Source organism: Lachancea thermotolerans, assembly GCF_000142805.1.
Source record: "Lachancea thermotolerans CBS 6340 chromosome B complete sequence".
Taxonomy (NCBI): domain Eukaryota; kingdom Fungi; phylum Ascomycota; class Saccharomycetes; order Saccharomycetales; family Saccharomycetaceae; genus Lachancea; species Lachancea thermotolerans.
In genome coordinates, this window is record NC_013078.1 from 659111 (window position 1) to 671077 (window position 11967).

The 11967-nt window shown below is 50.8% G+C and overlaps 6 protein-coding genes and 1 non-coding gene across 7 annotated transcripts; 3 read left to right on the forward strand and 4 right to left on the reverse strand.

Annotated features, from left to right (window-relative positions):
- Positions 1 to 580: 580 nt before the first annotated feature.
- KLTH0B08140g (KLTH0B08140p) lies at positions 581 to 2287 on the reverse strand (the record flags this gene model as incomplete). Its single annotated transcript, XM_002552096.1, has 1 exon — positions 581 to 2287. One exon carries the CDS (start codon positions 2285 to 2287, stop codon positions 581 to 583), a length of 1707 nt encoding a protein of 568 aa, XP_002552142.1.
- A 599-nt stretch (positions 2288 to 2886) lies between these two features.
- Positions 2887 to 5421, forward strand: POP1 (ribonuclease P/MRP protein subunit POP1; the record flags this gene model as incomplete). Its single annotated transcript, XM_002552097.1, has 1 exon — positions 2887 to 5421. The coding sequence occupies one exon, from the start codon at positions 2887 to 2889 to the stop codon at positions 5419 to 5421; it is 2535 nt and encodes an 844-aa protein (XP_002552143.1).
- A 214-nt stretch (positions 5422 to 5635) lies between these two features.
- Positions 5636 to 6124, forward strand: SNR19. Its single transcript, XR_002432177.1, has one exon. It is a non-coding gene; the product is annotated as a U1 RNA (small nuclear RNA).
- Positions 6125 to 6279: 155 nt separating this feature from the next.
- AIM6 (Aim6p) lies at positions 6280 to 7569 on the reverse strand (the record flags this gene model as incomplete). The annotated part of the gene is made up of 1 exon (XM_002552098.1): positions 6280 to 7569. The coding sequence occupies one exon, from the start codon at positions 7567 to 7569 to the stop codon at positions 6280 to 6282; it is 1290 nt and encodes a 429-aa protein (XP_002552144.1).
- A 688-nt stretch (positions 7570 to 8257) lies between these two features.
- On the forward strand, positions 8258 to 9682 carry GUD1 (guanine deaminase; the record flags this gene model as incomplete). The annotated part of the gene is made up of 1 exon (XM_002552099.1): positions 8258 to 9682. The coding sequence occupies one exon, from the start codon at positions 8258 to 8260 to the stop codon at positions 9680 to 9682; it is 1425 nt and encodes a 474-aa protein (XP_002552145.1).
- On the reverse strand, positions 9679 to 10299 carry SSU72 (RNA polymerase II subunit A C-terminal domain phosphatase; the record flags this gene model as incomplete). Its single annotated transcript, XM_002552100.1, has 1 exon — positions 9679 to 10299. One exon carries the CDS (start codon positions 10297 to 10299, stop codon positions 9679 to 9681), a length of 621 nt encoding a protein of 206 aa, XP_002552146.1.
- A 200-nt stretch (positions 10300 to 10499) lies between these two features.
- Positions 10500 to 11951, reverse strand: ATG4 (cysteine protease ATG4; the record flags this gene model as incomplete). Its single annotated transcript, XM_002552101.1, has 1 exon — positions 10500 to 11951. One exon carries the CDS (start codon positions 11949 to 11951, stop codon positions 10500 to 10502), a length of 1452 nt encoding a protein of 483 aa, XP_002552147.1.
- Between the last annotated feature and the right edge of the window lie 16 nt (positions 11952 to 11967).

Genomic DNA, 11967 nt, shown 5'->3' on the forward strand with positions numbered 1-11967 from the left:
CTTCTGTTCGAGTCCCGAAGGGCCCGAGCTCGCTGCTTCCATCCCGCGCCAAAATAAGCCGAATGGAGCGCGAGATGCGCAACTTGCGAGAGAGGCCAATTTATGAATATAGCGGAAAGCTAATTTAATGGGCTGACTCGGGCCCGTTAAATCTGGTCACGTGATTGGATGTCACGAGAATTGAAAGTGTGGCAGCTGGTGCGTATCACGTGCTAACTACGATCATATGATCTCGCGCTAGGTCTTTATGCACGTGATGGTTATCTAAAACGCCAAGAACGTGCAAGAGGCGGAAACCGAGGGCCTGCGCGTTGTGCCGGGCGCCCCTTCCGCTTCTCGTATTCAGCACGGTGGATGCGGTTGTGCTAGTATGAGCGGGGGGCGGGGCACTGTTGTAGCGGTCGGGGCCCTAGCCCCGGCTAGTCGGCGCTTTGGATTAAAAGCAGATTTCAGGCGGTGTATAGACGTGTCGTATACACATATATATATACAAACTTGGAGCCAGCCGGCAGTGCGCGTTAGCACGCCGCGTCTACTTGGAAGGGTCCGCCGCCGTCCCTTGAGTGTGAACATCGTGAGACTAGCCGCTTTTCTGATGCGACAAAATCTGGTCGATGACGTCTTGACCCACGGCATCCACATACTCATCGTCGCTGAGATTCGACTTCGGACCATTGAAGGCCTTCTTTTTGTACACGAAAAAGTAGATCATGCTTCCGATCCACACGCCGCCACAAATAACTACAGTGTAGTTCATGGCGTCCGGCGTGATGCCCTTGCTTTCCGCGGGGAACATGATCATGATCAGAATGAAGATCTGGAAAACAATGGCGGTCCAGTTCACAATTGGAGACCACGTCTTCCCCATGTAGAAAGCGCCCGGTCTGAACAGGTCCTTGCCCGTAGTCATTCTCAATAGATTAGGAGCCATCCACGCGAGATAGTTGCCCCCGATACCCAGGGAGAACAGGGCGTTCGAGGCAGTACCTCCGATCAGGCACAGTAACCCGATGACAAGCGCGCACACGGCTCCGAACCAAGTGGCCCTTAGAGGAGAGGAAAGCTTTTTGTTAACCACCTTGATGTACTTAGAGAACATCAGACCGTCATCACGCGCAAATGCCCAGATTTGTCTAGAGATGGCAGTCAAGATCGAGCATCCCATCAAAAACTGGCACGCAGCGATCAAGGTCATGATGGCAATCGTCCATTTCTTTCCAAGCGCGTTGTACAGGATCTGGGGTAGCGGAGAGCCGAATGAACTCCCTAAGATAGCGTCAATGTCAGGGCCCATGCAGGCTGCCATAACGATACAGATTAGGAAGCCCAAAATCCAGCAGACACTGATAGACGAGATAATACCCAAAGGCACAGCCTTGGTGGCATTCTTGGCTTCTTCGGACATGTGGATACAGGAGTCAAAGGCGCCAATGGTCCAAATAGCGGGCTGGAGACCAGCCAGCATGAATTGCCATCCGTCTGGCCAGGTTGTCTCGTTTAGCCACTTTCCAAAAATGAAGGACCCGTCGTTAAAATCGAGACCCTTTGTGTTCGCCACGCCAATGGGCAGCACAATGAAGAAGAGCACAATCAAGCCCACATTGGCCAGAATACTTACCGTTTGTAGCTTCGACACCGCGACAGTGGCGATAGAGGTGACGACTGTGGTTGCTGCAATGCCAGCCACGAACACTCCATACGTCTTGCCGTTCGTAATCGTAAAGTCGCCATCCTTGGAAACAACCACGATCGATAAGATTTCTTCTGCCAGACCATAAGTGATAGAACACAGACCCGAGACAAGCGCCAGCGAGTTTGAGTAGCCGATCACAAAACTAAAAAATGCCTTGTATTTCTGAGGCGCGTAGTAATATGTGTAGTAGTAAAGCCCACCGGAGGTTGGAATAGCCGATGCCAGCTCGGACATCCCGCACCCGACGGCCAAGATGAAGATGCCTGCGATGAACCATCCCCATACTAGGGATACCATGCCTCCTGGCATGCCGATTGCCAACACGGACGCAATGCTAGGGAGCAGACCCATGATCGAAAATGCTACACCGAACACCTGCACAGTGCTGAAGTGCCTGTTCAGTTCCTGTTTGTAACCGATTTCTGCCAGAAGCTCTGCGTCGCCGTGCGCACGCTTTGCGTCAATGAAGTTGACCTCACCAGCCCTTTTCGACGTGATGGTTCTCAAAGACCCTATTTGGTGAATATCGCCAACTGCCTGCTCAAGTGATGAGCTGACATCTGTGCTGTTTGCTACCGCCTGGGCTTTTTCCATTTTGAGCAGTTGATCGCTCCATCTTTCGGACCCCCAGCAATCTCAAATGGCTTCGGTTTTATACCACACCAGCTCTTCAAAGCTTTGTCTGCCAACGTTACATGCTCTCCGTTCCCGTTGGTGCCTACGTTATCAACGCTCCTTAATTCTTATCTCAGTAAGCCCAGACTCCATTCTTCCTGAGCTCGAATGATTGTACTATCGAGCAGCTTCTGAGAGACTAAGCCTCGGAAGCCTTACATCTAGTTCAATCCGGCTTCAGTGGCCTTCGCAGTCGCTTAAAACCAGATATCCCTCAAAAACACTAGCGTGCTTTTTTGCTGCTCCGAATCGTGGCCAGCGTAGCTGCAGCAACGCCATAGCCAATCAATCTCACCCCGTCCATTTACGATATCTGTCTTTATCATTAACTTCTTGCCTGCTGATATCCTTTATCTTTCTATGATAGTTGCAGCCAGCCAGATTATCACGTGATTTGATTAATTTCATACCATCAACTTTCGAAACTCATCTCATCGCATCGAAGGCTTGCAGATTTGCAGCGATAGAAAGCCGCCGTACTGTGAAACAGAAAAAGTGGTCCAGCCAGACGTATTAAGATGTCTGGAAAGAAGCCCAGAAGTCAGAACCAGCTATACAGACGCCGGAAGGTTCAAGATGCACGAAATATCCGGACGGAAGCACTGAAGTCGGGAGCCCAAGCGTCGCAGGAATTATCAGAGAGCGGGGGAATGATGCGAGTTCCCGAGTTTATGGCCTCGAGAGAGTTCGAGGTTAAGCAGCTGCAAGTGGCAATGCATAAATCCAAGAGCGCGTCGTCCACCAGGGTTTTTCAGTCTTTGCCTCGAAAGCTTCGGCGACGGACCGCGTCGCACAACGTAAAGCGAATTCCCAAGCGATTGCGTAATCGGGCGTTGCGCGAGATGCAGAAAAGCGACCAAGCGGTGACACGCGGTACGGAGAAGCCCTCCCGCCAGCGTCGAAGCGGGCTCACGGCGAAACAGCTGTACAAGGCGCGCATGACTGTGAAGCTGCTGCGACTAGCTGCGCGCTCAAAGAGCATGAAACTCGCGCTTCCGGCGCAAGTGACTGGATCTCAAACCAAGCTTCGTCAGCGCATCCGGGCGCTTCAGAAGACCCTTCGCGCAGAAGCAAAACCTGGCACAGCGCAGCTACGCAATAATCAGATGGGCAGTTACGATTGCACCGGAATTGGTAAATTGGCACCACGCCCTGTAGGCCGTATCAAGTATATGAAGCGTCAACGCGTCTTCACATGGCTTCCCACGCACGTTTGGAATGCCAAGCGGTCCCACATGCTCAAACGGTGGGGCTACCAGATGCCTTGGTCCCCTACGCAAAAATGCTTCAAGCTCACGCATCGGATTGGTGGCAATACAGCAGCCTCTGATGGCGCGCTATGCTGCGACTCCAGCTACATGGGCACCATGATTGTTGCCTCCGCGGACACCGAAGCTCTGAGGCTTCTCGCGCATCAGCTCACAAATAAAAGAGCAACGCTCCCCAAGTATAGAGTTTCGGGCCACTGGTTTGAAGGTCTAATCTATGATGAAAATGCCGAAGCCGTGGGTCCGGGCGAAATTCTCTGGATCAGTTCCAATAAGCTTTTGTTGAGACTTCACCCTGCAATTTACTCGCGAGTGTTCGAGCAGATTTCTTTGGCCAACTCCGAAAAGAAGTTTGTCATCCAAGACTGTCGCTTCTCTATTGGAAGCATCACACTTAGCGGCGGGAAGTCTCTCAATGCATTATCACAAGTCTTGCGCAGCACAACTGCATCGAAGTCTTACAACCAGTTCAAGACCGTCGCATATGTTACCGATACTAACGTCCTGCCTCAAAGAACAGTATTCGCTTTCGAGGCAATTGACCCAAGACATCTTTCTAACCCTAGGGCCCTTCCAAAGGCTAACATTAATGCGAATGACGTCTTAAAGCTTCAAGCGGAGTACCCCCGGGAAGAAATAGCTGAGGTGTTGGAAAAGCTTTGTAACCCTGACAAGCGTGAGATGTCGTACAAGAACCAGCAGACGCTGAAACAGTTGGCGTACAGGCGTCGAATGCTTCTAGAGTCTACCGCGCGGACAAACGCCATTCCACATGACTCCAAAGAAGACCCATTTATTCCGATAGCTATCTTCAAACGACCAAAGCAAGAGTCTTGGGTCGTTTTGCTGCCGTGGTTTTGGCTATTGCCACTGTGGTACCAGTTGAATCGGGTCTCGAGGGTCTATCACATGGGGCTGCGCCAGCTACAACAGCTGAGCTTCGAACAGCGCAGACTGTATTTCCCGGATGACTACCCATTCACACAAGCAGGCTACGATGAAAACTCAACGTTTAAGCGTCTCTCACAGGAGGCGCTATGGAAACGCAAACCAGCTGGCAAACGCGTGAACTTCGACAAAATATCTGGAATTCATACTGAAAATCCAGTTCGCTTTCCTGGCGAGATTGGCGATCCTTTCAGTTGCGACTGGCGGCTCTTGCAAGTCCTGAGAAACGGGATTGACTTTCTACGAACTCGCGATCAAGGCCCCATTCGCATGTATGATCCCAAGCGCACCTCTCAGTTCGACGAACTAAACATGCGCAAACTAATGTACGTCAATGATATTATCGACTTGTACTCTGACGTGCAAGACAAAAAATTGACGCCCAGCGCCTTGCCTATTAGCATATTTACAAAGTCTGTCAAAGGTGCCAACTCTGGCTGCCCCCAATACGGTAACTCGCCACGCATGCAGATAGTAACAACACCACTTCAGGTTGCCGCGGTTTCGTGTGTGCTACAGGAGCAGGGTCATCCAAAGGATTTCGCCCGCGTCTACGCCATCCCTGCTCAAGACATGGATTACTGGCTATCGATTGTAAACATCAAGGCACGTTCCAATGGGAAAAGGGATCATGACACTGCGCAACCTACTCCTGGAGTTCAAGACCTTATCGGATTTGTTACAAGTGGTACGTTCCACCTTGGCGACGGTAGAGGCGCCTGTACAGCCTTTATCGCGGCCCAAGAAGCTTGCAAGAGTCCTAACGAATACGTATTGATCAGAAACGTTGGCACGAACGTCTACCGCGTTGCCAAATGGGAACAGATCGCATTATAAATATAAGCGCAGTCGTCATGGCCCCAGCTGCACCCTCGCGCCAGGCTTCGAAGACTCTAAACATGGACAAGTCGCGAACTGATGTCTTATGTTACCCGGCTCGAGGCAACTGTTCTTGAATTCGGACAGAGAAAAATTTTTGTATAAATAGTGGTGAGGAAAAGCACTAGTTAACTTTCAGCGCCCTCTCTTTTGATTTTGTTTTTCTCTCCTCATACTTACCTTAAGACGTCGGAGGAGATCAAGAAGTCCTTCCGACCGGATATATCTTTCTTGAGCGATGCCCGTCTTTTACAGGAGGCAGGTTCGCTTGCTCAGTTGCTTTGCAACTGCACACACTTGCGAAAGGTGTATTTGCTGACGCTTCGTTCTCTCGTTCCGCTTGTGGGCTACTGTCTTCCACCTGGGAGGCAGGGGTCTACTTGTCGGGGCCCTTTGTTTCTTCTGCCTGGAGAAGGATGGTGCTGATTACAAGTCAGCGCTGGGAGAGCTGGGTGCAGAGCTGATTGATCCAGTTACTGGACCCTCAGTCTTGTGTGGTAGTCGATTCCTGTGTACAGCGGGCACTGGTGTTTTTGGTGTTGTTTTCGGACGGCGCCGAAGGCTACTGGAGCACGCAGGTGCACGGAGAAGGTGTGCTACCCAGGGCAGCTCTGCATTTGGTAGGGGCGGGTAGGTCTTATAATTTTTGATGTTCAATCTTATTTTCTCCCGGCAGGGAAGGAAGTATGAGGAGGGAAACGTGTTTCGTCGGCGGCTTCATTTTCCGCTGGCAATATTTCCTTCGTCATCAGTTGCAGCTCACATCAGCAGATGTGCTCTAATTGATGGGGAGGTCCCCAGGACTATATATTCAGTTTACAAGTGTGTCACCTCTTCCAGGTCATCAGTATTCAGGAAGTCGATTCCGATGTCGAAGATCTGCTGCGACCAAAGCTTTTGTTTGGAGGACTCGGGCCAGGTTGGTGCGCCCCAGATGCGTGTCTTGAGTCCTAAGGACTGAGCCTTCTGCACTTGTTTCGCAACGCATGTAACGGACTCAGTAGGCAGAGAGCCTTGACGCAACAGAGAGCGGTCGGCTTCCTGAGATAAGTCTTTGCAGTTTCCCAGCAATTGTTGCAGCGATGCCGACGCCACAACAGATATACCGCTATAATGTTCGTCAAGTTTGTGCATTGGCGCGTCCAAGAAAACGAACCTCTGAGTTGTGTTGTAATACCCTTTCTGTTCCTGGCCGTCTAGCACGGTGGGGTCGGTCGGGTAGTCGCCGGTCAGAATCACTGTGACGGGGTTCCAGACAACTTTTTCTTCGTCCATGTCGAAGTACGTTAGGTAACCCATGTCAATCAAGGGCTTGAGGTACAGGTCCATGAGCAGGGCGTAAGTCTGGGTGCTGTCGGGCGACTTGAAGTCGATGTACAAGTTGAGCGTGGTTTCTGGGGAGCTGTAAAAAACTCCGTACTTGTGGTCCTTGTCGCCGAGGTTGCAGTTCACCTCGTTCAGCATAGTCAGCAGGGGTCCAGTGTAAAGCGAGTGCAGCGTGCGGTGCGCATGGTCAAGGAACGCTTCGTTGTGGCCGACGGCTAGTTGAGTGTCGTTGTCGACCAGCCACACATCGGCCTCCACACTCGGTATTCCGTGGCAGAGCGCCTCGAACAGCGGCAGGTCTCGCCAGTAGTCGTTGTGCGAGTGCACTTTTGGAACCACGTTCACGTTTCTAGTCAGCTTGCTCACAATTGAGCCCTCGGGAAAGCACGTTCCCTCGGCCGTGCTCGCGCCAGCATTTTCCGCGGTCAAATACCGCACCACCTCATCGTAGAACCTAGAGACCTGAACGCCTCTTGCGTCCGTCAAGTCCTTGGTGTCGGACATCCTGTTTTTGAAGAAATGTAACAAATTAGCGCCGGTCAGGCCCAGGTTGTTATGTGCGTTAGAATCGCCGCGGGTAGAGCTGGCGCCGTCGCTGAAATCCAGCATTACTGGGTTTCCTCGCACGTTGACATACGTGCCAGCCCAGAACGACACTATCATCAAGACAAATCCTATCGCAAGCGAACCAATCATCCCGAAGCTAGCGCTTTTGTTAATGCGTTGGCAGCTGCGATGAGTATTTTTCACAAATGTAATAGTATATGAGAGGTATTTCATTATATTAAGCCAGACATGTGTCCGAACAACCGTGAGCAGTGACGCTACCTGTCTCTGCGTAGTGATGGCTACTGAGGACGGCCACCGAGAGCTGCGCCGTCTATGAAGCTTCCTGCTGTTGTGTCGCGCATTTTGTGCTGCGTTGAGCCGTTTATGTCGAGGTGCTGTAGTTAAACACTCCCACAAGGTTGCCTCATGGCGCAAGTTGACCCAGTTGGATATATTCGCAGGACTAGTGCCGCAGCGTGTGCGGTTTAATATTTGCGGGCCCGGCCCCGCCAGCAGAGCGGGCTGTCGAAGCTCGAAGGCATGGACTTTGCATAGTTATTGAGGACATTAAGAAAATAGATACGTAACAGAGCTGATCTTCGCCTGCTGGCATGGCATCATCTCCACATAGAAGGCCACGTTCCCGCTAAGTTGCAGGCGATATCGGCTCTCGGCGGTGGATGCCTTGAGCCACAGCAGTGTGGGACCTATCGTGTCGATTTGAACATTTACTGCCTAGATTTACGGAAAAAGCGGCCGGCTTGAAATTATCAGATAACAAACAATATTGAAATATAAATAAAATGAAATATTCACAGGCCCCTACCGTGATCTATTCCCCAGCCATCGTGAATTTTTCGGGCAGCTGCAATTGGATCTAGTTGCAAGGTAATTTCTTCATTTAATAAAGCCATTTATTATGATTCTAAAGCTTACTGTGTACCACGGGAATTTTGTGGATACCCCTTCCCTTGGGGACGTGCGGATCAGACCTCAAACGACAATTGGTGTTGGAACAGACGGCAAGATCCTGTTCATCAAGGAGAAGTCGCAGGACCCGCTAAGGGATGCACTGGATTTTGATCAGACTCTCCAGCCATCGGAGGTTGCCGTTGTTAAAATTTCAGGCAGCCAAGACGGCTCATTCTTCTTCCCCGGATTTGTCGACACACACGTACATGCGTCGCAGTATCCCAACGCAGGGATCTTTGGTTCATCGACACTGCTGGACTGGCTGCAGACGTACACGTTCCCGCTCGAGGCGTCGCTCAAGGACGCAGACACAGCGCGGGCGGTGTACAACAGGGTTTTGGACCGGACCTTGGCCAACGGCACCACTACAGCCTCGTATTACACCACTATCGACGCCGCGTCTTCGAACTTGATGGCGAGGATCTGCGCCGAGAAGGGCCAGCGCGCCTTCATTGGTAAGGTCTGTATGGACCAGAATTCGCCAGATTACTATGTTGAGTTATTCAAAGAATGCAAGCACTCGACGCGCCAAGTCGTTGATTACATCAAAAAGGAACTCAAGGACGAGAAAATCCAGCCCGTACTGACCCCAAGGTTTGCGCCCAGCTGCTCCCGGGAGCTGATGTCGTGGTTGGGCCAGCTGGCGCACGAAGAAGATCTGAATGTTCAGACTCATCTGTCTGAAAACTTGGCGGAGCTTGAGCTAGTTGCAGAGCTGTTCCCAGAATGTGAGAACTATTCACAGGTTTACGACAATCATCATCTACTTACAAAAAAAACCCTGTTGGCACATTGTGTACACCTGTCAGATAAAGAGATAGAGCTGCTAAAACTGCGAGGCTGTGGCGTCTCGCACTGTCCGATTTCGAACTCGTCTTTGGCCTCCGGAGAATGCCGCGTTCGCTTGCTTTTGGATAACGGCATCAATGTCGGCCTCGGTACTGATCTGTCTGGGGGCTATAGCTCAAGCATCCTGGCAGTTGCAAGACAGGCATTATTGGTGTCGAGGCACTTGGCGATGAAGGAAACTGATGCAAAGAAGCAAGAGCATGTCAACCTTTCCGTTGAGGATGTTCTTTTTCTAGCTTCGCTGGGCGGAGCTCAGGCTTTGAGTCTAGGTAGTGTCGTTGGAAGTTTCGAGGTGAACAAGCAGTTTGACGCGCAGCTTATTAACCTAGATCCGGTGAGTTCCAATGTGGACGTCTTCGAGTGGCAGCGCACCTCGTGGAATGACTCGCCAAAGGAAGGAGAGAACCAAAAGCTCGCACGGAATCTGCTAGCCAAGTGGCTTTTCACGGGCGATGATAGAAACACGGCCCGCGTATGGGTAGCTGGCCGTCTAGTGCATTCTTACCCTGCCTCTGCAACTTAATAGTACGCAGGCGAATAAAGCAGTGGCAACTGCGGATACATTTCTTGCCATTGAGCGAGCAGCGAGATAATGCAGTCTTCCAACGGCTCGCCTGTTTTTTCGCAGCGCACAGTCTCTTGGGATAGCATGTCGGCCAGCTTCAAAATGGCTTTGCTTCCAATTTTTGCGTTTTCGTTGTCGTCACGGATATTTATATTGATAACATGTACTATCTTGTTGAGTTGCCCGCCGCGGTTCATTAGGTCTTCGCAAACAGCGTCAAAGCAGCGCTCTTCACACGTAAACACGAAATCAAATACTTTAAACCCTTCCTGCCACTTTTCAGGTGCCTTCTTGAGCTTTCTGTTGCGATCTAGCATCTCAAGTAGCCCGTTAGAACGGTAGCGTTCTACCGACTGGGACCGCAAGTCGTTATATATATCGTTGTAAGGCGTCCCAAACGCGTAAACGTTTGGCTTGTCTTCAGATAACCCGGGCAATCGTACTGCAGAGCCTGTGCCATACGAGGAGACGTCATAGCCTGCCTCACGCAAGACTCGATGCGACTCCATCGATCTGTTATTGTTAGACGCACATACAGTGCAGAACTTTAGCGACTTGGTGGGTTCGTTAGACATTGATGCAAAAAAGCTGGTGCCAATCAATTGATAGCGCAGGTATTTGCACAAGTGGTTTCCTTAGATCTACTCTCAAGGCTTGGTTTTGTCTTGAGAAGGTTGAAACACTAATCTTATACAATTTAGCTAGAAGTAGTAAATTTGAAATCATCAGATCACGTGCGCCTCTCTCAAGTGAACGTTAACCGATGAACCCAGCGTCATGGGCGTGTGCTGGCAATTAGTGGCACCGTCTCGTGCTCCACCAGAACTCTTTCAATTTCTGTATCTGCAGTAGTAGAATCATGGTCTCCGACAACCAAAATCTTTTGATTCTTGCACTTTACATCTTGAAACTCATCATCTCGACACGAGCCTGCGTGCTGGACCATGGGCGCGACGTCCACATAGTCGCCGTCAATAGCAGGTCCTTGAGAGTCTTGCGAATCACGGCTGCCAGGAATGCCGTCATTCTCACTGGCGCTGTCATCAGGCTCATCCATGAAGTAGTCGCGGGGCCTATGGGGAAGAACATGTAGGATTTGAGAGCGATCGATGTAGCTTTTCCACGCATCCCAGTCATCGAGCCCTTGAATAAGTACACCAATAAGCATTGAGGGATCTAATTCAGAAAAGTGTACCTTGTTAAACCGCGCAGAGTGTACAGACTCGTATTTCTCGTTATCTGTTGCGCAAGATGCCAGGTCCAGCTGCGAGGTATGCGGATCGAGGTAGAAGAGGTAGTCTCCCTGATAGCCAAAGAAGTAGAGCGATGATGAGGGCCGGCCTCCCGCGATCCCAACTGAGAACGACGACCCTAGGATATGCTTCACGTCGGGCCAATAACGCGAGTTCACATTGTTAAGGCCAAGCTTCACACCGAGAAGTAGCAGTATTGTAGCCTGAGGTTCGCGCTCCAGTATTGGGCCCACGTCTTCCTCGTACACATCACCCGAATCCGTGGATATGATACAGTGATTTAGACCACATTGTGGGAAAGCATGGACTAAACTCTGAATACTCCGGGAAGTTGCGGAGGGTCCAAACCATTCTCCTGGTGGCTTACGAGAAAGTGCGTTTCCTTCACGGACAAAGTTGTGCAATGAAAAGGGCGCCGACGAGCGATCTTCAAACCACCCAATCAACTGCTTCTCCTCAGGAGGGGAGCGCAACCGCGCCAGCGCGTTTCCAAGCAGTGCTTGACCAGTGCGAATCATGCAGCCCCACCCAATATCGCTGCAAAAGCAGTCTGGGTGGTTGATCGCGCTTTCGAATGAGTTGAGTGGGTTATCCCTAAATAGCGTCCCAAAGTTCATTGGCGACGGGCCGTTAGGGTCTTTAGGTATGGGCTCGAACTTGGTTCTGTAAGTAAAGTGCAGTAGTGAGTGAACTTCTAGGAGAAACTCGGGGTTCCAGCCCCGTTCCCGATGGAACAACTGAGAAAACACGCCTGTGGACACCGCCTCTCCCTCATCGGGTTTCCGTTCATTAGACCCATTCGCTTCATATCTTCGTCCCAGTACGACGAGCTCGTTGTCCTGGTCAGCGTTTTCTGGCTCAAACAGCTGCTGCGAAACTTTTTGGAGGAACTCCATCGCTGTAGCTCTCGAGTATTCTTGTTGTCGAAATAAAGTGTTATGATTAAAGCACTGACACTTCGCAAACTTAAACATTAATACTACTGTGTAG